Raw genomic sequence first — 23,881 nt, forward strand, 5'->3', positions numbered from 1 at the left:
CTGGCGGTTGATGTATTCAAAATTATTTTTATTAAACATGAAGTTTCTCCAGAGTGAATTAAAGTATTATTATCATTGTATCGAAGTTTTTAATACATAATTGTGATAAAAAATGAAACATAAGCATACCATGAAGAAAATTCTCTTGTTCTTTGTCAGACAGAAAATAAATTCACACAGCACAAAATAGAAAAACCGTTGATCATTCAAAAAACCTAAATGTCATTTCGTCCCCCAGTCAGCCGTATAACGAAGAGTCGAGTGTAAATAAAAATGTTGACATAGCTTTGGTGCCCTATTTCGGCCACCTTCATTCTCATAGTTCTTTGCCCATAGGGTATTCTTCAAATGTCTTTTTACGTAATCTTTTTTGTGGAATCTGCTTTTTTGGTTATTCTTTTGCACTGTATAATCTCTAGAGTATGTAAAAACCAAAAATTCATCAAAATTCGAGGAACAAGAAATATGGCCGGAATTGCAAACTGGCCGGAATTTGGCACACTTACCCTAATCTTTAATTAGTATGAAAAATGAGAACCTATGGATCCACAAGCAAAAGATCTTTCGTCAGCGATGACATGGCAAGAAAAATCATTAAAAAAAAATTCATTTACGACATTTCCATTGAAATTCCAATTCAAAATAATCTCTCTGCAATTGTGTTAAACATCTTTTTTATTGGATTAAATAGAATAAGCACAATGGAGAAAAGGAAGAAAAAAACACTAACTGATCACTCAATTACATTTCAATCGAATATCTTGAGATTGATGAATCACTGTGAGGGTATAATTTCAAATTTAATTGTGCGAAGAAAATGGTATTATATCCGAGAATGGTCAGAGAGTGAGATCAAATGTGAAGATCTCTTTTTGCATCTGTTTTTTTTAACTCTTTTATGCAGACAACATAAAGAAGTGCGGCACAAATTTGCACTTTCATTGCAATTTCCCACTAATTATAGACATCCAATTGCGCTTTAGTTTTCTTCATCTCTTCACAATCATCCACACCCATGGTGTGTCTCTACCATGAAAGTAAAGACCCCATTTTTTATTATTATGGCCTTGCAATATTGCTTATTTCTTATACAGTTCAAGTAGAAAGATTGTATATCGGCGAGATGATGAAGAATTATTAAATTTACAATGTGAGAAATTCAATTACTTTTATGCTTTCAGTGTTATATATTTCACCTTTAAAATGTTACAGTCAATATATTTATAAAGCGATGGAGTTTTATCATCCTGTAATTAATTTAAAAAAAAAACATGCAATCCTAATCAGAACTTTTCTTCTGGAAGATCATATAAGAATCCATTAAATCAGAAGATTTTAAGTTTATCCCTCTTATTACAAAGAACACTCGCGTCAGATGAATCTCAAAAATATTAATCTTGCATATCGATAGAACTTTCTTTAATCTGTTTTTCTTTTCTCAACAAACTCTCGTTATTAAAATTGCTGTTCTTTTTTTTTCAATTTACCTGAAATCGTAGTAATTTAATTTTTTTTCTGAAAACTTAAGAGAAATTTCCCTAGATATTTCTCGTAAAGTTTTTTTTTGAAAAATTTCATTTCACCATTGTTGACTGCTAAAGAGATTATTATTAATCAAATGGTGTTTTCACCTAAAAGAATGTCTGATGTATGCTGTTTGTGTTATATAAAATATCAGGGCATTTCCTAAAGTAGCAAGGTCAAAAGAAAGCATGGAAAAGGTAAATTTTTCTTTTAAAATTCACGACGATGATATTTGTCAGGATCAAAGTACGAAGTCACAACAACACGATCACTGAACTTCCTGCCAGTGAGTGCTTGCTGGGCCTTTTGACAATCAACCACAGAGTTGAATTCGACAAAAACCTATAAGAAAACAACAAAAAAAAATTAGTTGAAAACATCCACCTAAAAAAAATCATAGAAACTAATTATAAGCCTAGATCAGCTTATTTAAGGTGAGATTCTTAACCCTTTAACGACGAGACACTTTTTACGGACTGAAAATCAACAATAAAAATTAAACTGAGAAATATTATCAATGATAAGTCTTACATCTAACCTTGGAAAGTCCAACAGAGTCTGATTTGGTGTATTTTGTGCTTCTATGAACGATAGGGACAAAAATAGCCTAAAAATTTAAGTCATTTTTCCGACAATACCAATGAATAATATTTTTCGCTTTAATGAAAAAGGGACAGATAATCCTAACCGGCTTATAGGTGAGATTCTTAACGTGAGCTAACTCGGAGTGCATGCAAATTCGATTTAGAGCTGAAATTGTGAGTCGCCATTCAGTTATCTGGAATCAAATTCGTGAAATTATACAAATTTTGTATTTAAACCAAAATATCAAGGATTTGGATGAACTGGCACAAAAGTGATATATGGGTGAAATGTAGACCAGAATGTTCTCTATAATTTTTCCATAGAACATGATCTCATCGATTACTCAGAAGCCGATATAATCGAGGTTTTTTGTTTCTTAACTCGTTTTTTCATCCAGAGTGCCCCAAGTAGTCATTTGTTGAACTTCAACTATATCAAAGAATTGTTGTATTTTGTGGGACTTTCCATTTAAAACCATATTTTAAGTGTCTTGGTGGAGTAGAGGCAGTCAAATTGGCATCTGAGTGATTTCAAAGCGTTATTATGGGAAAAATCATTTTTTTCACACTTAAACGGCAAAATCGGAGTGATAGCGTAGTCTGAGTGGAAAATGATGTATGGACGAAATGTAGAGAAAAATGTCCTCTACAATTATGTCGAAGTAATTATCGAAATCGGTTCAGAGACAGTCGAGATAATTGAGGTTATGTGATATTGAAATTGGTTTTTCGACTGTGGCGCCCCTGGTGTTGGTCCCACGAAGTTCAAATATTCTAGAAAGTTGTAGCTTTTGGTGAGATCTTTCATTTAAGCCTTCATTCATCAAAATCGGTCACATAGAACCAGAGATATGATTTTTTGAATTTCGTGAACTTTGACCCCTCATATCTCCGGTTCTATTGAAACCACAGCGCACATACGCACCATTTTGGAAACGTCCTAGACTGGACTACAACATACTAAAATTTGATTAACTTGCACAATGCCGTTTTTGAGAAAAATGTCTTTGAATTTCGATGAATTTTGACGCTATCACAGCGCCACCTGTGGTGACTTTTTGAACTTCCATCTGAAAGTGCTCATCGAGACGAAACCAAAAAGGTAAAATTTATGTCGATATGTTAATTAGAACCGGAGATAGAGGCCGGTCAATGTTCGAACTTTGACCCCTTATAGCTCGGGTCTGGGGTTATGGACCGACTTAAGGTTTTTTTCGTTTGATAGGTATAATCAACGGCTACAACATACTAAAATTTCAGCCCGATTGCATAAGGAATTTTTAAGTTATTTAACTTTTAAGATTTAAAAATTTTCTTTTTAATAATAGCGCCCCTAGCGGTGGTTTTATGAACTTGCGATGTTAGAAGAGGTAGTGGCATTTCACGAGAGCTTTCCAAAAAGTCCTCATTTTTTAAATTCTGACAATTAGAACCGGAGTTATGGCCATTTTAAGAAATTTTTTTTGGACCCTTATAGCTCGGGTCAGGGGGGTCGGGGGACCTTAAGTTGATGGAAAGCTCTAAGGCCCAGCTATAACATACTAAAATTTGAGCCCGCTCGATGCCATAGGGGCGGAGCTATTGAGAAAACAAAAAAAGGGGGGTCTTCAAAATGGCGGAAGGAGGGGTGGGGGGTGGGGGGTCAATGCACCAAGTTGCAATTTTCATGCGATATATAACCTTTGCCGAAAACCGCAAGTCGATATCTTTTTTAGTTTAGGAGCTATTAAGCTCCAAAGAGCGGCCGGCCGGACGGTCGGCCGGCCGGGAACGTAACTTAGCCCCCCATATATTCGTGATCAGGAAGTGGCGAAACACATTTTGGCCAAGTTTGAGCGCGATCGGAGGACATGAAATTTTGTTAGGATTATAGTAGGTGAGATTGTTAAGAATCTCACCTAATATCACGTATGAGTATTGTAGTTTTTATAGCCAAAAGGGTTTTGTTTAAAAAAAATTGGAAGTATAAAAAATAAATAAAATCAATTATGAATTTGAGAATTTAAAAATTCGCCATTTTTTAGCTTAAATATTTACAACATAGTAAATAGCTAGAGACTTGCAAAAAATATTCCAGATTCCTTCAACCTTCTACTTTACAATTATGTACAGACATAAGAAAAAAAAATAACTTTAGGTAGTCAGGAGAAAATATTTTCTTTATGGGACACCGGTGTTCCAATCGGCCTTAAAGAGTTAAAGCGTGCCATTGTGGAACCCTTAAAGGTTTGAATATGAGATAAAGCAATGAAGAAATGTTTCGTTAAGTTTCTGAATAAAAATCCAGCTTAAATATAATAAAATTTAATCGTAAAGGGTAGAAAAATTAAACTTTAAAAACAATAATTTTGATACTAGTGTCTTCATAGATGTGTTTATACACTTGCAGGTGTTCTTCAAGATGCTCGTGTTCAGACGGATGGATAGTCAGGAAAGTTTAGTCACCCAATTTTGAGTAGCAACCATGTTTAGATCGCTAGAACTTTCAAAGTGGTTATGACAGGACGCTCATATCTCGCCTAATGACAGAGACCAATCTAATTAACCTAATACATTTTAATCTTAAGCATAATAGCGTGATTGAACTAGATACGGTAGGGAAAGTATAAATTGGTATGCTTACAGCCGGAATTTGATTCTTTAAAGCTGTCTACACACTAGGCAAATTATTGCAATAATAACATTTCAAAGTGATACTGAAATAAAACTTCAATATTGAAGCGAATATTGAAACCAATTTTCAATATTTGCCTACACACTGAACAAATTGACTAAAAACATATTAAAATACCATTCTGGTCAATGATTTAATTCCTTTCAAACATTGAAAAACTCTTGGAATTAGCAGGTTTCTGAACAGGAAGACATCTCAGAATGTCATCGTAGACAGCACCAGAGAATTCTGTTGTATATCCTGCTCAATTCTTCCAAGAAATCCCATCTTTGTCAGGATTTATCCCCTACTTCCTCCAGAAAATCTCAGATCTTTTTGGGATTTTGCTGTATCTTTTGTCAAGTACGTCCGGAATACTCATGTTGGTCAGAAGATTTTTCCTGGTTTCTCCAGGAAATCACAGAACTACTTGGATTTACTTCTGTACCTTGTCAAGAACACCCAATATACCCAAAGTTGGTCAGAAAATTTATCCTGGTTTTTCCAAGAAGTCATAAATTTTCTTTTTCATTTAGTCAAGAACACCCAAAATACTCAAGTTGGTCAGAAGACTTCTCTTGATTCCTCCGGGAAATCACTGATCTTCTGGGATTTTCTTCTGTATTTTGTCAAGAACACCCAAAATACCCAAGTTGATTTGAAGATTTCTCCTGTTGCTTTCGGGAATTCACTGATCTTCTGGTATTTTCTTCTGTATTTTGTCACGCCCGAAATACACATGTTGGTCAACTTGGGTATCTCGGGTGTTCTTGATAAAATACAGAACAAAATCCCAGAAGATTTGTGATTTCCTGGAGGAATCAGGAGAAATCTTCTGACGCTTCTGACCAACTTGAGTTTTCAAGGGGGTGTATTCGACCAAGTGCACAACAAAATTTCAAAGGAACTGTGATTTCCTGGAGGAAGCAGGTGAGAAGTGCTAACCAAGCTGGGTTCTTGGGAAAATTCGACAAAATGTACAGCAAAATTCCAAGAATCTGGGGTTTCTGGAGGAAGCAGGAAGAGATGTGTCCTGTCCTGACTTGGATGTGTTTTCATTCATGAACAAGGAAATCCCAGCAGTTCTGTGATGTTCTGAACAAAGAAGATTCCTGACCATTAAAAAATATTGAAGAAAATATCAAATCAATTTGATATTGAAATTTTATTTCAATGTGACTTTGAAAATTTTTATTGACAATTTTTGGCCCACTGTGTAGCCATTCCAAATAATGAAACAAAATATTGAAAAAAATGCTCCATATTGAAACAAATATTTCAATAATTGCCTACACACTAGACCATTTTCTTCAATATTGAAACTTTTATGTCAATAAATCTTTGAAATGTGGAGGCAATCCTTGTCAATATTGGATATTGAAAAGAAATATTGCAATAAATTTTGTCTAGTGTATAGCCAGCTTAACAGTGTCTTGGCTAAAAGGTCAATGGAACTCTACTTACAAAATCAGTTTGCTCTCAGACGGAATTTGATTCTCCAAAAGTGTCTAGACTAAAAGCCTTCTATTTGCAGAGAATGTCGTAGATGCGAGTGACTGCACTCCCGGGGTGACACTTTGCACCCGTTTTTCGTAAGCTTTTCTTTAATTCTAGCACTTAAGGATGGGTTTTGCTGATCGGACTGGGAGTCTCAGTAGAGCAATAGGCTCTAGCTCGGCCCTTGTGAGTTCGAGTCTCGCCCGGTGTAAACAAATGAATGTCAGGAAAAGACATTTTTACTACAATAAGAGGTACCGTAAGTGCGGGTTATATGAGCTTCAGACCTAAGGCTTAGCTATCTGGCTTAACTACTTTAATTGCTCATCAAGCATGATTTTTTTAAGAAATTGTTGTTTAGGATTGAATATTAAGGACAAATGACTCATTAGATTTTAAAAAATCAATAAAATTTCTTGTTATTAAGATTTTTGAGACCTTCAGGAACTGGCCTGAACCTCCAGTCTGAAGCCGACATTACTTTGACATCTTCCTGATCATAAGTTTTTCTTTACTTCTAATGTTTAAGAACGGTTCTCACCGATCAGACATGGTAGATCGGTTCGATGAAGACCATTCTTAAGTTCCAAAATTAAAGAAAAGCTTACAAACAGGGAAGATAAAGGAAAAAACTCTGGAGATAATATTTTTATGGGGAGGATGGGGGTCAACGCAGAGCAGAAAATGTTATCTTTTATCGTTTAAGCTGGAAAAAAGCGGGTTGTATACTGCTTCCTCTTTAAGTTCAAGCAGTAATTTGAAATAAATATTCTCAAATGTTTAATTTTTTTTTATTTTTTCGTTCGCATAATATTCGTTTTCAATAAAGCAGCGTTTTGAAAAATTGCAGTTCAATTAAGCCATCATGTATTCATGATCAGGGAGTTAAAAGAAACAATTTTAGAAAATTTGAGCACGATCGGAACACGAAATTTTTTGAAAATTGTAGCCAGAATATTAAGAATCTCACCTATAATTGAAAATATTAAAAAAAATTACTAACCTTTCCACATCCTGGTACATCGACGCCTTCAATCGGACGTGGTATCTCAACACTGCGTACAACACCGTACTTGTTGCATTCCTCCTTAATGTCTTCAAGAATATCCTCGTATTCCTCTTCATCGCGCAATTCATCAGCTGTCACCATATTTAGAAGGCATAGAACTTCAGTGGGTGGCCCACTGGCGCCGACAAGTGACAAGCCCGGTACTTGAATCTGCACTGGAGCTATTTGACCTACATTGGTGTTCTTGGCTCCAACACTAGCACGCTGAACGATCAACTTTTTGTCACCCAGTTGCATACCATTTAGTCCAGCAATTGCCTATAAGCCATCAACAAATTCATGACCAACTCCATCATCAAACAGTAAAAAGAAATATTTTAAAAAAAATACCTGATCAGTAATGCTAAAATCAACATATTCAGCAAATGCATAGCCCTTGCTTAATCCAGTTGCAGCATCCTTGACTAAATTGAACGCACGTAGTTGCCCAAAAGACAGTAGAAGTTCTTTTACCTAAAAAACAGTCAGTTATCCATATTAATCCAAAGTATACCTAAATCTCCTCAATAATTTAATTGTATTTGACAAAAGTCATTCCTAAAACTTCTTTTTCGAAAAAAAAACCTAACATTCGCAATAAGAAATTCTCACTCTCTTCTTTTTAGTTCCCTCTTCTTCCTTTTTTAGTTTCTTTTTTTCTAATACAATCTATCTCCATTTACTTACCTGCATAATTCCCACTTGTTTCCCAAATTATTTTTCTTTAATTTTCACCCCTGAAAATTTCGAAATAGCAGAATGCTTTCTCTTTACATGCTTTTTGAGAGACATCAACGCGCATTTTTTTTCACTCAGAAAGTTCTGCATAAACATCTCATAAAATCATGCAATTGAGAAGCAATTTTTATGGTATTTTTCTTCAATACCATTTATTTTCTATTTATTTTGTTTTTCTTGCATTTGGAGAATTGATGAGTAACTTATTTTACTTCTTTGATGGATAATATCTCAAGCTTTTTTTTTACATACAGGATCGTGCCAAAAATAGTGAAGTAAAGGAAAAATTAAATATGTTTTAGGATTGTTTTAGAATATAACTCAAGAGTTTGTAATTGTGATGATACACCTTATAAATTCCCATTTATATACATCCTTGAACCGGGTGCGCTATTTGTAGAAGAAAAGTAAAAAAAAACTCGCTCTATAATACAAATGTCCACGGTTCGTATTCCTTTCAGGCAACCCAGAATGTTTCTGGCGTTAAATGTATAAATTTGTATTTAGTAAGCTTCATATTTCACTGCTACTGTTGCCACAGAACCTAACCGTGGTATCACACTAGAGAATTTCACATTAAAATTTTAATGTGATTCACATTAATTGTTGCTGTTATGTGTCCTAATGTGCAATTTTCGTCAAGAGCTTTTAGAAATCGATTCATTTAGTGATAAAAAAAAGTGAACTCGAGTCACAAAAATTGGTTTTAATAGATTAAAATAGCATAAATATGATTGATAATTATGAGCAAATTCCTGAGAATTGAGCAAATTTATGAGCAAAATTTGCTCATTAAATTTTCATCAGATACTACTTTATTGCAGTCATTCGGGTAGTTTCTGCGCCACAATTTTCTCACCAATTTATTCATGATAAAATTGTGATAATAAGCAGTGCTAATTGCTAATACCTACTATTTATCGCGCACGAGATGGAGAAAGGACAAAAGACATTGAAAAAGATCGGTGAAGATGATAAGTAAGAAAAAAACTAAACAAAAATTTGTTCGATCTACATTTTATATTCCTTCATAAACTTCTAGAATTTCGTGGTTAAATGATTATTATTATTATTATTAAATTTTTAAGGCTTTGTTAATATCGCCTTTGGTTTTGTGTGCTAGCTGAATTCAGTGTGTTTCTTTTACTGTTTTGTGCATGCAGAATTTTGTTTATTTTTCTTTTCATGTGTATTTAGAACTGTGTATATTAATTAAATTCCTCCGAAGTCATCGGGAGAGAATTATTATGTCCAAAAAAATCGCTCCAGAGAATTTCAACGACACCATGTGAAGGTCGCGTTAGGAGCCAATCTCTCGCCCACATCCTCCTTCTTCTTGCTTAGCGGGTCCTTTTGCACGACATAAAAGTAGCGTACAGGAGGAAAACTTCCTCTTCATCACTAAAATCGCACATTTTCGCTCAAACGACTGAAATGCTTCAAAAACAAAAACGTTCATCTGACAACCCGTGTGCCATCGTGACATTCAGCAATTCTAGCAATGTGTCCTAACTAAATCATTGATTTCGAGTGGTTATAGAAGTTTTAATGAGCAATTTTTCACTTTAACTTTAATGTGAAATTTTCTAGTGTGATAACTCAGTACTCACAATGCATACAAGCCATACAAGTTACATTTTTGATTTTCATCAATCGAATTTTCACACATTCCGAATTGTAAACATCTGTCTGACAAAAATCTCCATATCTCCACTTTTCAGTCGATTTCTGAGAAATGATGTCACGCTGTTTGTCCGGTCGTTACCACGCCTAGAGCACAAATGGTTAGAGACAGAGATTTGGCACCTTCGGAGACCCCCTCCCCTCATAAGTCATCCCATAGATCGCTACCATGCTCCTCATTCCCACCCAGCCCCTCTCCTTCCCTTTCAAAACCATATTTTTTTGGAATCACTCGAAAATGCGTAGTGAGATTATCATTTTTGGATATGATTTAGAGGTTTGCCTAGGTGAGCATTTTAGACATTTCGTCCATATACAAAAATACCGGTGCAACATCCCTATCAACAATTTTTCAAGGTCAAAGCTTAATAAGGGTTTTAGAGAGCATTTTTCTCAAGATTTGAGATTGAATGTGTTTCTCAAGATTGAGCTATATCCTTTTGGAACGGCTGCACCCAGGCCACTTATTTGTGCCCATTATGCACTCTCTATTTTCCTGTTCTATCTTAACCCCCAAGGCGGCAAACCTGTTCTATATCACAGTGTTCTGTGTCCGTTCTGATACAGAGCACCACTTTATATCACGGTAGACCAGCCTCGTTTTGTGGATCTGGGCAGTGAATGTGTATTTGTATTCGACTGAACACTGAATGTCGAAATTTATTTCCTATACCACCCTCTCTTTTTTAGGTGCTTCCTCGTCAATGCATTTGCATTACTTTTTTATTCATTCACTGGACGAATTAGAGCAGAGGTGTGCAAAAACCGTTGAAACCGAATTAACATCAAAATAAGTTTGTTCTGGTAGCGTTTTGACCATTGACGTACAAACATGTTTCATTTGACGTATATTCGGTTTCAACGGTTCTTGCAAGCCTCTGAATTAGAGACTAATACAACCGCTCAAACATCTGCAGTTGCTCCCAGACTGATATCAGATTTGGGCTAGTTGGAAAGGTCTTGGGATTTCCGATAAAATTGAACCAGGTCTAATCAGCCAAGAACCGGTAATAAACCGATCAATAATCGTTAACTAATTTTTATCCGAAATTAAATTTTAGTACTCCTAAGCTATTTTAGGGAACTTTTCGAGTGATTCAATCTGTTCAATAAATCGGTCGCGAACCGGTAACGGTAAAAGATTCTAAGTCATAAGATTAAGCATTCCGTAAAGCTGGAAAGCTGTCTCCTTTTTTTTTAAATAATTTTTGTGTTTAATAAAAATATGATTGAGGCGGAGCCTATTTTTTTAATTAAACAACATTATCAAAATTCTTCCTCTGTAAGTTTGCCTTTTTGTGAGCATGATCTATAATATTTTAGGAATATTTATATATTTGTTTTTAACTGTATCCTATTTCTGGCACGATACTTTAGCTTGGAATTAACCTTGCTTGAGCGGACAGGGCAGTAAAGCTTTTGTCTTAACGTGCCTATAAGTTTTAGAAAGAGTATTTTCTGTTTCACTGAAGATGATTGTTGTTTTCTAGAGATTTCCGCGATTTTCCACAAGAGATAACACTTTGAAAAAAATTGAATAATTGTTCCTTTGGAATATCCTAATTCATGCTTAAACTTTGCATTAACTCTCCATGAAAGAGAGTGTTGGAAAAAATGCTGTAACAAATTACCAAAAAAAAAAGAGAACAAGGCTGAAAGAGAAATGAACCTGAAAATATTTTTTTCTCGCATATTTTGCGTAAAACCTGAAATTTTCAAAAATAAAAAAAAATCTCACATTTTTTTTATCTTCTTTTGCTAAATAAAATCACTCGAATGGATCTGTAAGAGATCTGAAAGAGAGAGATAGATGGGATCCGTATGCTGTACAAAAAAAAATTATTACCCATGAATATTTTTTCTTTCATCTTCGAGAAATCTTTTGACCAATTTGATTGGAGAGCCACTGCAAATGATAAATTCACTACGAGAGAAATTAACTTATAATAAATTCTGAAAGAAATAACATCACGGATTTTCTCTCTCTGTGTGAGATTATTCCCTGTAAAACTGTGGAAAAAAATTCTTTTTTGGTGTAAAAGATCTTACATTTTTGGTTTTCTCTTAAAATTCTTCTGAAAAGAGTCTCTGTAAAAATGGAAAACTTTTTTTTTTTTTACTCTTTTGTGGACGCCGCGGACGCATAATCTCTTCCACTTTTACAATCTTGTGTGTGATTCTTGACTGAAAGTAACAATGATTTCAAAAGAGAAAAAAAAGGGTGGAAGAGTTGGCAAGAGAGCTACAAAAAGAAAAATTTTTCATAAAAAATAGACGTAGGACTTTGTGTGTGGACAAACAACTCTTCTGCGAGTCTCGGCGTGCTTTTTTTATTGAGAGAGTTCTGTTTCTGTGTTGAAGGAGCACGAATTTGGCAACTAGAGGCATCTACAAAAATCCTGTGTAAAATTGTGGAGTTTTGCCTTTTTCTCTTTAAACTTCGGAAAGTGAGAGAGAAAAACAGGTAAGCTATTGAGATACTATCTCGATACTCGTCAACAATAGAGCAACCTTATCAACAAATAACTTACCTGATCCTCATTCAAGTAATTGGGCAAACCGCCAATGAAGATTTTGTGTGGAGAATCTGGCACAACTGTGCTAATAACACCTGCAAATAAAAGACAATTAGGAGATCTGGAAAAAAATCTATAATACTTCAATGAAACAACCTGGAACATTAAGAGCTGCTGAATCGGTCATTCCGGGCATTGGTTGATAATCATGAGGACGACGAATCTTGAGACTCTGCCCCTTGAAATTGATACCGTCGAATGCCATGGCCTGTGTTGTCTCGTCGATAGATCTAAATTCAAGAAAAGCAAAATTCTTGTCTAAATTTATCTGGCATGCCAGAACGGGATTTCCGGCAGCCTGAGCCAATCCTGAAAGATGCATTTGCTGATTGAAAAACTCCATCATCTCCTCTTCAGTGACTCCAAATGGAATATTTCCCACGTAGAGCCTACAAATATTTCATTACTCAAATAAAAAAGTCCCTGTGAATAAAAAAATATTCCATCCAATCCTCACCTTCGGGCTTGTCTTGTAATGGTAGATCCCACAACTGGTACAGCTGCCTGTGGAGTGTCTGCCACGATGTTTGCTGGAATCTGTCCGGCTGCCTGCATTGCCTTGTACTGCAAAGGAGTGATGTGCTCAAAACCCGGTGGAGGGACATCCCAGTACAGCGATGGCTTCCGGCGTCGGGAACGCGTCTTCTTATTAGGTGACCGAGAACGGCTGCCACGGCGACGATCCCTAGACCTGGAGCGTGACCTACGACGCTCACGATCCCGATCCCTTCTGCGATCTCTATCTGCTTTTCACATCCGGAAAGAGTAGTTTGTAAAGGGGGAAAATGCAATTTGAAATGTCAAAATTTTTCTAAGGGTTTTCTTCAAATAAAACGCACCTTCAGCCCCCATTTTGTCCGAAATCCTAGAATTCAGCACTTTCTCTACCTATTTGAGGAGGAAAATTGGGATTTTGGCTATTTCTTACAATGATTTCCGCACAAAATTCACAGAAACGCGACCTCAAAACACGAAATGCTGAAAATTTTTGGACAGAACTGACAGCATTGCAGGGTGCTATAAAAATGGCCGATGCTGTGAGAAATATTTTACGCGTAAAAAATGTGTGGAAAAAATTGAAGGAATTTTATTTTCTTTTTATCTTTAGGAAAGCGAAATTGAGGGAATGATGCTAAAAATTTCAGGAGAGAAAATCAAATTACAAATTAGAAAACAATGAAGCAAAGTTTAATTCTGTAACAATAATAGTAACAATAAATTAATAAGATGGAACTCATGAGAGGGGATAAGGCACGGCACGACACGACTATACACGGCTCTTCGCTATCCGGCACTTCGTTATCCGGGTGACAGCTGCCAAACACTGGCGGTTGATGTATTCAAAATTATTCTTACTAAACATGAAGTTTCTCCAGTGTGAATTAAAGTATTATTAACATTGTATCGAAGTTTTTAATACATAATTCGTCAGTTAAATCAGCATTTATCGTAACTTCATTTTTGCGATTTTGAGATATATGCATATTTGAAATCAGCGCAATTTTGTTTATTAAACGAACTTGTGAAAAAGAAACTTTTTTAAGCCCAATAAAAATTATTTTAAACAAAAATTATCGTAAGTGCCCTTAATTAAGAAAAAATTATCAGAATTTGTCGTAACTTCCATTTTTGGGGAAGTTACGACAAATTTCTATACAAAATTTTCAATAATCAGCATTTGCCGTAACTTCTTTTGCTCACTTCCGTGGCTTGTAATTTGTAGCAAAATTGCAATATTTCTCAATAAAACGTTTATAAACTCTTCCAAATATCGAAAGACAGTGCGAATAGTGTAACATGAAATCATTTTAATTCAATATTTGCGAGAAAAAAGTGAGAAAAAATCCCTACCCATCTGTCATTAATTCAAAACAAAACAAGCGATCTGGCGCACAAAATTTATTCAATAAAACTTATGAAATAAAAGCTTTTATTTTTTTATTAACTTACAGTTTATTAGTGCCGCTTTTATTATTTTGACTCAAAAGTATCGCATTCGGGGCTCATTTTTAAGAAAAATAAAATTGAACTGAAAATTTCGTCTCCTGAAAAGTTGTCAAAAGGAAGTTACGACAAATGCTGATTTAACTGACGAATTGTGATAAAAAATGAAACATAAGCACACCATGAAGAAAATTATCTTATTCTTTGTCAGACAGAAAATAAATTCACACAGCACAAAATATAAAAACTGTTGAACATTCAAAAACCTAAATGTCATTTTGTCCCCCAGTCAGCCGAATAACGAAGAGTCGTGTGTCATACACAAAAGAAGCCAAAAATCAACCGCCAGAGAAAAAGTGTTTATTGCAAAGAAAAATTGTAATTTATTTAAAAGTGTTAAAAATTATCGTTGTGAACTCTCAAAAGTGTGTAACCCAGTATCCCATGTATACAAAAAAAGTCATCATTCCTATCTCAAACTAAGACGAAGTCCCAGAATGTAAGGGACAAACCAACAATCCGTTCTAATATCTATAATAATTGGGAATGACCTGCTTATGCATCGACTAGTGTGAGCTCCAGACTGTCGCGAGTTTCCGCACTACGTCCTAACACTTTCACGAATCACCAAGTACTGACGTCCGTGCTCACTGAGTTCGCACGATCGGCTAACTCTAGCACAGTCGTCTTCTCCACCACCAGAGGCGCTGGCCTAGAAAGGAGACACGAGTCTCGAATATTCGTGTTGCCTTAGCAGAGCATTTATTGCTACACACGGCTCTTTGTTATCCGGCTGACGTGGGGACAAAATGACAATTAGACTTTTTGAATCTGGTCAAGGGTTTTTATATTTTGTGCTGTATGAATTTGTTTTCTGCCGAAAAACTACAGAATTTTCTTTGTGGTACGTTTATGCTTCATTCTGTGGCACGATTGTGTATCAAAAACTTTAATTAAAATGAAAATAACACATTAATACACTCTGGACAAACTGCGTGATTCGTAGAAAAAACAATTTTGAATACATCAACTGTCAGTGTTTGGCATCTGTAACCCGGATATCGAAGTGCCGGATAACGAAGAGCAGAGTGTATTAGACATTTATTTGACTGCTACAAGAAGAACTTAGACACAGTAGACTCTCACTCAATAGGCTCTTTTTAAATCGGGCGGAAAATGTTGTTGACAATTTTCACGTTTAATTATGAAGCTAATTTGCTCAAATTCGCTGTAATTCTTCCTATTTTATCGTGATTCTTTATAATTGAGCGCCTTTTGTGAAATTTACAAAGGCTTTGACGCCCAAATCTATCGATAAACCGGTTGACATTTTGCCCCAAATGCTCAATTGAGAGAGAGTCCACTGTAATTCCCATTTTTACGGATAATGATTTTGGTTTCTCGAGTTTCATGATCACGATGCAAAAAGTGGGTTTCTGGGGTTTTGCTATGTAATTTTTGGGTGCTTCGAATTTAGCAATGCAAAAATTGAGTTCCTCGGGATCTGCGATGGAATTCTTGGGTTTCTTGAGTTATGCAATGAAAAAAAGTGTATTTCTCGGGTTCCGCGAAGCGTTTCTCAGACAATTGACAAGGGTTTCTAAAAAATATGAGTTACCCCTTGCCTACAAAATTAAAATAAAGAAATTTTGTCAAATAAGAAAAAAATAAATCTTTGTTAAATTTGAACTTTATATTCATGCAGTGAAAATATTTTAAAAATACTTTTTTTAGTAATATTTTACTCATCTTTACATTTTTACATTACACGGAGTCCGTGTAAAAAATTAGCATAGCTGAGCTGATCCGATTACATAACCTAACTTTTAGCGTGTAGTTCGTGCAAAATATTTATCATGCCGTTTCTCACTAGTATCCTTCGTAAATCCTTTCTGCAATCTTACCAGAGTAAGCTAACAGTGGTGAGAAATCGGCTGGACAGTATAGCTTTCCCGGAACGCCTGAAAGGTACCATTGTAGAGAAATGGGCAAATTACTGGAAGCAACTCTTGCTCGATTATCAAGAAGTTATCGTTGGAGTGGGCAAGGATGCCCGGGAAAAGCCATTGAAGGCCACAATCATTGCTTCACTATGCGGAGGACTATACTATTGCAGCCAAAACAATCCAGATGAAGAAAATTTCCTGGAAAAGCTGAGACAGTATCAGAATGCAATGAGTTTGGTCCATGAAAGCCTCCACAATCCTGCCTCCAAGGAGCATTTGTTAATGGTGGAGAGGAGTCACAATTCCGGACAGCTGAGAAGATTATCCTTAGGAGTGATATCATTCATGTGGCTAGATGATTTCAGCAAGGAAACAGCCACATATCGAGCAACCTGCAGCTATTTGAAGCCTGAGTGGTCAACATTTCATCGCCGGATCATAGATACTGGATTCCTGGGTCAGTGGTGGAACTTTAGACGCAAGATGACGGACTATGATATTAATTATTAGAATTTAGAAATTAAAATATTACAAAATGGTAGATAAAATTAAGATTTTTTGAGATTGTCCAGTTCCTGGGTGACTTCTTCTAGTTGTTCAAAGAATTTGGACAATTGACTGTGATCGTTTTTTAGTAGGACCAAATCACCAGCCAAAGTCTTCATCTGGATAACTCCCACTGGTGTTTTCTCCTTTTCTCTGGCCTCTGAAGAAAGATCTACTTCCAGATTCCACGTGATGTCTTGCAACTCATTTGTCTGTCCAGACTCGGTCTCGAGATTATCCAGGATAGGTTTCTGTACTCGAATCCAGTGTTTAATAAAAGCTTCTGCCTTTTTTTCCTCAAATCCCAGGACTTTTGTTAAATCCGCTTGACACCGTGTGGGCTTCATGATGAACTTCAGAGCTCGTTTAAAAACATGGGAGAGTGTCTTGATGGCCATGAGAAGAATATTATCTTCCAGCCCTGTAGATACTTGTAAGTCTTGAAGGGCTTCTTCCACAGAAACTTCCGGACTTTGGATAACTTTGAAATCATAAACAAAAGTCAAAATTTCTTGGAATGTATCATCCTGCAATTCATTTATCTTCTGAACGCACTCCTGTAGCCTGCAAGAAACATAAATTCCTAAAATTGTAAGTAATTCTTTTATATTTCTGCAATATTTACTTACGCTTTTGATACTCGTATCCATGATGCCATCTCGCTCGACAATTTCCCATGAAGCGCCATCTAGTGCACCCGGACTGAGCTATTACAAAATGATAATTCTTTTTTTCTTATTGAAATATTCTTTTTTAATTATTCACATTGCACACAAATATCGAATTACAATAGATTACATATTTTTCGACTAGATAGAGAGATCATAAGTGTAAATATAAGAAGAAAATAGCATGTCTTTTCTCTTTAAATTTCACATCCATGGGAATGAAGGTGATCACCAGTAGTTGGTTCTTTAAGAGCAATAATGGTAAGAATTTCTCGAGTTTATTCCAGAATAGTAGGCGTCCTTGCTGTATGTGGACTGTTGCTGGTGACTCGGGGAAGAATGCTGGGCAGAGCGATTGCAGGAGAAGCCATGACCAAAGTTGTCTTTAGCTGGCTGTGACTGGCTGGGAACTGTGGGAAAGCAACACCACAGTATGAAAGCCACTAGAGCTACGATTGTCCCCGTCAGAAGGATGAAATCTTCAATTGTCTGAAAGGAAAAACAAAATCCCTCCCTTTGAAAAAAAAAACTATGGCAAATCAATAAAAAGGTTATTTTGAGACAAAAACTCACCGGATTCTCACTCAGATTGAGCAGGTAGGCAAAATCATCGAATGGAGTCATGCTCGAAATCACAAAATCTTGACTAAAACTACGGATATTGGAAGAAAACTAGCAAAAATCCTGCAAGATTCCACTTTGTTTTGACTTTTTGCACACCTACACGAACTCTAAACACAAACTTCGATTTTTCTAGGTGTAATTTACACAAATTTGATTTTGTAAGAACTACAGAGAGGTGCTATAAATTGCGCCAAAAAAAGGAAGAAAATTAGGTTAGCTAGAAAATGAAGATTTTCCTTTCATCTATCTCTTTAAAAAATGTTTAAATTATATAGAAAAATATTTCAGTGATTTCAGTGATATTTTCGATTAAATAAGGGTTTTGCTCAATCCTTAAAAAGTAACCAGTAAAAATCACAATAATTTCTTATTAGAGACGCTCTAAGCTAGCTGCTCTAGGCTAGAGATGAAAAAGTCAAATAAGAAAAATTTAAGGGTGATTATATAAATGAGGGGTCTCGGTAGCTCAATAGGCAAAGTGTTGGCTTTGTGACGCAGAGGCCCTCGGTTCGATCCTTGATCGAAGCGCGTCCGGTGAATAATTGGAAAACAGTTTTTCACCGTCCTTGAAAGCTACAAACTGAACGCAAAAATATCAAGAAGGAAGTATGATAAAAGATAAGGGAGCAAAAAAGGATTTGTGATGGAGCAAAAAGAAAAATGATAAGGAGAGATGAGAGGAACAAACATATGGAAAAAAAAAGAAAAACAGATGGAACTCGTATGTAAATAAGAGTGAGCGAAATGGCTATATGGACCTGATTGAGTCTGACAGCCAAAACATAAAAAGAAGAGAGAGAGAGATTATATAATGTACCTAATTGAAAAAAAAATTAAAGATGAAACAAGGTTGCACCCAGAGGCAAGTAAACACTATCAAAAAATATATAAAATTATAGATATTTATTGTCATCAATGCTTTTGGGGATTGCGATACATTGCAAATGGGCTGCGACTTTTTGATCAGTAAAAAATAAAATTTGGTCAGTAGAAAATAAAATTTGGTCAGTAAAACATTAAATTTGGTCAGTAAAAAATCCAATTCGGTCGGAGAAAAGTCAAACTTGGTCGGTAAAAAGTTAAATTTGGTCAGTAAAAAATAAAATTTGGTCAGTATAAAATAAAATTTGGTCAGTAAAAAATCAAATTCGGTCAGTGAAAAATCAAAATTGATCAGTAAAAAATGAAATTTGATCGGTAAAATATAAAAAAAATGGTCAGTAAAAAAAGAACCTGGTCAGTAAAAAATCAAATTTTCTGTGCTTCGGGAAGTTATCTGTACCGCCTGTTGAGGCAAAGGGAAATTTTCTGTGTTTTGGGAAGATATCAGTTGCACCTATTTAATTTTTGTACAAAATTTTCCGCAATACGAAATGTGCAATACTTTTTATCCGGATATGCAAAGCTTTAACTTTTATTGATTTCCTTTTAGTTTTTTATTGACTAAATTATTATTCACTGATCATATTTAATTTTCCACTGATTAAATTTCACATTTTACTGATTTAAAAAAAATTTACTGACCAAATTTGACTTTTTACCGACCAAATTTGACTTTTCTCCAACCGAATTTGATTTTTTACTGACCAAATTTTTATTTTACTGACCAAATTTTATTTGTTATGGCACAGGCACACCTTTTAGATCAAGAAAATTTCATGAAGTCGAATTTCGGATCCTTTTCTTTCTCACATGTTTTGCATAATGTCTATCTCATTCTATCGCACTCTTCTTCTTCTCTTAAACATCACTCCAAATTCAATTTAGCTCAATCGAATTTGGTATGCGAAAGAATGAGATAGTCATATGTAAAACATGTGAGAAAGAAAGAGTTTCGAATTTCGACTTCATGAAATTTTCCTGATCTAAAAGGTGTGCCGGAGCCATTAGTGACCAAATTTTGTTTATTATTGATCAAATTTGATTTTTTACTGACCAAATTTTATTTTTTACTGACCAAATTTTATTTTTTACTGACCAAATTCAATTTTTTCCGATTTTTAAAAAAGTTTTTTACTGACCAAATTTGACTTTTTAATGACCAAATTTAATTTTTTACTGACCGAATTTCATTTTTTACTGACCAATATTTTATTTTTTTACTGACCAATTTGAATTTTTTACTGACCAAAAAGATTTTACCATTGCAAATACCTTTCTGCGGCCACCGCCGTCTAAACGTTGGTCACCAACTTACTCCAGAGTGAAAACGGTGGAAAACTCCTTCTCAGGTTGTATGTGCCAAACATCCTTAGGATGGATATTATCTAGCTAGAAAGTGAGGAAAATATATATAATCTGCCCTGCTGGTCCCTGACTGACTGAAAGAACTGATAGAAAGACTGAAACTAAACTTATTAGAATTCATTCATGGAATTAATAGCCGTAACGTAAGCCGTAACTAAATTATTTTAATTTTAAACCCTAATGAGAAAAACAATCCCTTTAAGAAAGAATAAATCTATTTTATAGAAAAAACATGTAATTGTTACGAGCGTTAAAAGAATATTAAAAAATATTACGAGCCACTTAAAAAAATCAGAAATATATAAACCAAAATTATAGTAATATAATAATAATACATATTATTATTTTTATTTTTATTAATATGTATTTTATATTTTCAATGTGGTATTATTCCAATGTTTCAATTAAAAAGTTTAAAAGTTTATAGGATTCTAAATTATAGTCCTATTTTCCAAATTCGAGACTTTTTTTTAAGTTTGTCTTTACTTCTTATACTTATTTATTTATTTATTCACTCTCAAAAAATTACTGTAGGGGAAAGTGCCCATATGCTTTCCACTGTCTCAAGCTTCATAATGCCTAAATTTTTCCTATGTTTCCTAATAAATGTGACTCCGCAATATATTTTAAAAAAACAGAACACTTTTACCTAGTTTTTAAAATATTGGTGCAATGAGTCATATTTATTGAAAAACTTGTGTCTAGAATTTGTGAGAAACATTAGCAAAATACGAGCCCATCCACAGGACAAGAAATTTTATGTAAAAATCTTACTTAACAGTTAAAATTATGATGTGACGGATATGAAAAAGAGCAATAAATTGAGTCTCAACGGTTTGGACAATAGCTCGTTCTTATCTTATCTAATGAATAGCATCTTTGAGCTGTGTATTAGAGCTTCTCCAGTGATTAATGCAAAGTTTATTAACATACTGAAAATAAAATTCTGCGAAAATTCGCGGAATGCTCGAATTTACAAGAAATTATTTTGAAGAATACCAACAAATAAATGACGAGAATAATAAATTCAATTTAATTTGATTCAATTTATATTTATTCATCAGCTTAGTGTTCCACCTTCCCTTGTGGCCATCGCCGTCTTAGCGTTGCTTCCAATTAAATCCGTTTGACAATTTGACGATCTGATACGGTGATTTTTCGATAACGAAAACTAAAAGGTAGGTGAGGCCGGGGTAGATTAGCCACCAAATGAAATTTTTTTGCCTGGTTAATCGGAAATTTATACAAGACCAAAACTAATTTCCTCGTACAACACTCCATTTTATATTAATCCGAAACAGTTTCGCTTCTTTTAGGCAGTGAGATAATATTTTTTTATAAAAAAATATTAACCAGTAACCAGTCAAAAACTTATCTGGTTACGCTCGTGAATTTACCTCTCAGGTCTTCGTGGAAACACTATAGTTTTCCGCTGATAAATGCAATGCAATTTAATTTTCGAATTAATGTAAATTATTTTAATTTTAATTTAAAAATTAATTTACAACTATAATTTTGTCTTACAAATTCAGACATCTCTTACCTTGAGCTTTATTTTCGTTTTGTTTTATTAAGTTGTATGTTTTGCATGATAATACTTTGATTTTGGCATTCCAATATTAATGTAATGTAATTTTCTTAAATTTGCTTCGCGTGAGAATTTTTTGTAATTTTTGTAAACATATGCATCCTATGGATGTTTGGCATAAACAACCTACGAAGGAGCTTTTCCACCGTTTTGCTCTGGAGGTTGGGTATCAACGCTAAGACGGCGGTGGATGCTGAAAACTACAAAAGAAGTTTGTCAGCAAGCAAAACATTTGTCATGGATATATGTAGCTCAAGTGCAATTAAATAAATAAGTAAATAATTCCATTGAGAAAAGACTTTTATCTCTTCCTTCAGTCTAAGGGATATAAGGATCATTATCCTTAAGAGAACAGAATGTTTTCTTGCACTGACTTCAAAACATTTCTAATTTTCAAAGACACATATATAAGTATCCTTAAGCGTTTGGACTCTAGATCTGTACGTAACGGATGAACATGTTATATGTATATATTCTCAATTTTTCAGAAAATTACCTACTGAACCAGGATATATAAAATCGAGTGATTGTTATGTTGTTCTCTCTTTGAGTTCGAGCAACAACAAAAATTATTCTGCCTCGCATAAAAGCAGAATCCAGTCAAGTAAATTTCAATTGCGAAGTGCTTCTCATTTCCCAAAGAAAACTTGCTAAAATGTTACAAAAAGTTAATAATTACTTATCCAAAGTGTTCCGTAAGAAATTTAATATTTTTATATTATTATCTACTACATACACTTGATGATTAATCTTCTGCAATAGGGAAGGTTCCAGCGCGCCTTAATATTGGAATAATGATATTTATGGGATGTTTTCTGGTTTATGTGTTAAGAGTGAATATGTACATTGCTATTCTGGCTATGGTGGAGTCCCAAAATGGTGAAGAATTACCCAACTATGGGGAGAGGTTTCCTTGGGATGTAACACAACAAGGTCTCATACTCGGTGCTGACTTTTGGGGTAGCTTTGCCACAGCAATTCCTGGAGCTTATCTCGCTGAACGCATTGGACCCAAGGTTGTTATTGAATTTGCCTTTATCATCAACACCTTCATTACTATTTTGTGCCCAATCGCGGCTCAACATGGTTTCAAAAGTATCTATGCTGCAAGGATTTTGATGAGTTTTCTGGGAGGTCCCCTCTATCCTTGCTTCCAAAATCTCATTTCCCGCTGGATTCCAGCTGATGAGAAGGGAAAGTATTTGGCATGTTTGCAAGGTGGAAGTCTGGGAACTATTTTTACATGGCAGATGATTGGATTCCTTGTCGAGGCCATTGGATGGCCATGGGGTGGATTCTACATTCCTGCTATGATAACTGCAATAGGTGTTGGTTTTTGGGTCTTATTGGTTTTTGATTCACCTGAACGACACCCAAGAATTACTCAGGAGGAAAAATTGTATATTGAGACTTCTTTAGGAGATTCTCTGACTAAGAAAAAAGTAAGTTTGTGCAATTTAATTATTTCACTTTCAAACACGGTTAATAAGTGTAACTACAATTATAGGATAAATTAAGATAATTAAAAACCTGTTCCAAATGGAAACTTTTCGCTACTCTAAATGGAAACATCATTTCTTTCCATGATAAATACGCAGTATTAAATTATTATTTATATATTTTCTATACCTCAGTATCATTATCTAGTTAAATTTGCTCCGAATAAAGGGAAAATCCATTCATATTCCCAAATATTAATTTATAAATTTCTTAGAAAAATTAAAAGTGTACGTTTTCACCATCAAATTTTTCATCAATCAATGACACTTTTAACACAAGAAAAAGGAACATTTATGTATAAGGGGTTGTTAATTTTGTGGTAAAATTCCTATATTAATCGTATAAACATTTTCCAACAAAATAATTTTCTTTTCGTGATTTTAAACCTTTTGACCAATCGAAAGTTGTCTTGTATACTTGTTTATATACCAGAAACAATAATAAATTCAATTGAAATACAAAAAAGGGCCTAGATAACTCATAAGCTCCTACTAATTCCACTTCCTAATCCTTTA

The 23,881-nt window shown here is 34.6% G+C and overlaps 5 protein-coding genes across 6 annotated transcripts in view; 2 read left to right on the top strand and 3 right to left on the bottom strand.

Annotated features, from left to right (window-relative positions):
• Positions 1-1,167: 1,167 nt before the first annotated feature.
• Positions 1,168-13,336, bottom strand: LOC129810466 (splicing factor U2AF 50 kDa subunit). 2 transcript variants are annotated; one of them, XM_055861012.1, is made up of 7 exons: positions 13,143-13,336; positions 12,761-13,046; positions 12,400-12,692; positions 12,259-12,338; positions 7,658-7,780; positions 7,262-7,585; positions 1,168-1,866 (listed from the first exon to the last, which is right to left on the bottom strand). In XM_055861012.1, exons 1-7 carry the CDS (start codon positions 13,153-13,155, stop codon positions 1,735-1,737), a joined length of 1,251 nt encoding a protein of 416 aa, XP_055716987.1. In that variant the 5' UTR covers positions 13,156-13,336; the 3' UTR covers positions 1,168-1,734. The 2 variants fall into 2 exon arrangements, with proteins under 2 accessions (XP_055716987.1, XP_055716986.1); XM_055861011.1 differs by having other exon boundaries at positions 12,761-13,049; positions 13,143-13,298.
• Positions 13,337-16,044: 2,708 nt separating this feature from the next.
• On the top strand, positions 16,045-17,041 carry LOC129810484 (mitochondrial import inner membrane translocase subunit Tim29). Its single transcript, XM_055861030.1, has one exon. It carries the CDS (start codon positions 16,104-16,106, stop codon positions 16,701-16,703), a length of 600 nt encoding a protein of 199 aa, XP_055717005.1. The 5' UTR covers positions 16,045-16,103; the 3' UTR covers positions 16,704-17,041.
• Positions 16,678-17,420, bottom strand: LOC129810485 (uncharacterized). Its single transcript, XM_055861031.1, has 2 exons — positions 17,369-17,420; positions 16,678-17,303 (listed from the first exon to the last, which is right to left on the bottom strand). Exons 1-2 carry the CDS (start codon positions 17,395-17,397, stop codon positions 16,742-16,744), a joined length of 591 nt encoding a protein of 196 aa, XP_055717006.1. The 5' UTR covers positions 17,398-17,420; the 3' UTR covers positions 16,678-16,741.
• Positions 17,421-17,466: 46 nt separating this feature from the next.
• LOC129797871 (uncharacterized) lies at positions 17,467-18,155 on the bottom strand. The gene is made up of 2 exons (XM_055840735.1): positions 17,981-18,155; positions 17,467-17,896 (listed from the first exon to the last, which is right to left on the bottom strand). The coding sequence occupies exons 1-2, from the start codon at positions 18,029-18,031 to the stop codon at positions 17,654-17,656; spliced, it is 294 nt and encodes a 97-aa protein (XP_055696710.1). The 5' UTR covers positions 18,032-18,155; the 3' UTR covers positions 17,467-17,653.
• Positions 18,156-22,705: 4,550 nt separating this feature from the next.
• The window catches only part of LOC129807688 (sialin-like), a 5,019-nt gene continuing 3,843 nt past the window's right edge, over positions 22,706-23,881 (top strand). Inside the window, exon 1 of the mRNA XM_055857170.1 lies at positions 22,706-23,198. Within this exon, the coding sequence (XP_055713145.1) occupies positions 22,706-23,198 (493 nt within the window). The remainder of the gene's footprint in view (positions 23,199-23,881) is intronic.

This window comes from Phlebotomus papatasi, chromosome 1, assembly GCF_024763615.1.
Source record: "Phlebotomus papatasi isolate M1 chromosome 1, Ppap_2.1, whole genome shotgun sequence".
Lineage (NCBI taxonomy): Eukaryota > Metazoa > Arthropoda > Insecta > Diptera > Psychodidae > Phlebotomus > Phlebotomus papatasi.

Coding starts and splice junctions, on each gene's coding strand:
- LOC129810466 (XM_055861011.1), bottom strand. Junction 12,339..12,399: donor AGCAGCTCTTAATGTTCCAG/GTTGTTTCATTG, acceptor TTTTATTTGCAG/GTGTTATTAGCACAGTTGTG. Junction 7,586..7,657: donor ATTTTAGCATTACTGATCAG/GTATTTTTTTTA, acceptor GATGGCTTATAG/GCAATTGCTGGACTAAATGG.
- LOC129797871 (XM_055840735.1), bottom strand. CDS start 18,031: ATGACTCCATTCGATGATTTTGCCTACCTGCTCAATCTGAGTGAGAAT. Junction 17,897..17,980: donor TCAATCTGAGTGAGAATCCG/GTGAGTTTTTGT, acceptor TTTTCCTTTCAG/ACAATTGAAGATTTCATCCT.
- LOC129810484 (XM_055861030.1), top strand. CDS start 16,104: ATGCCGTTTCTCACTAGTATCCTTCGTAAATCCTTTCTGCAATCTTAC.
- LOC129810485 (XM_055861031.1), bottom strand. CDS start 17,397: ATGGCATCATGGATACGAGTATCAAAAGC. Junction 17,304..17,368: donor TGGATACGAGTATCAAAAGC/GTAAGTAAATAT, acceptor TGTTTCTTGCAG/GCTACAGGAGTGCGTTCAGA.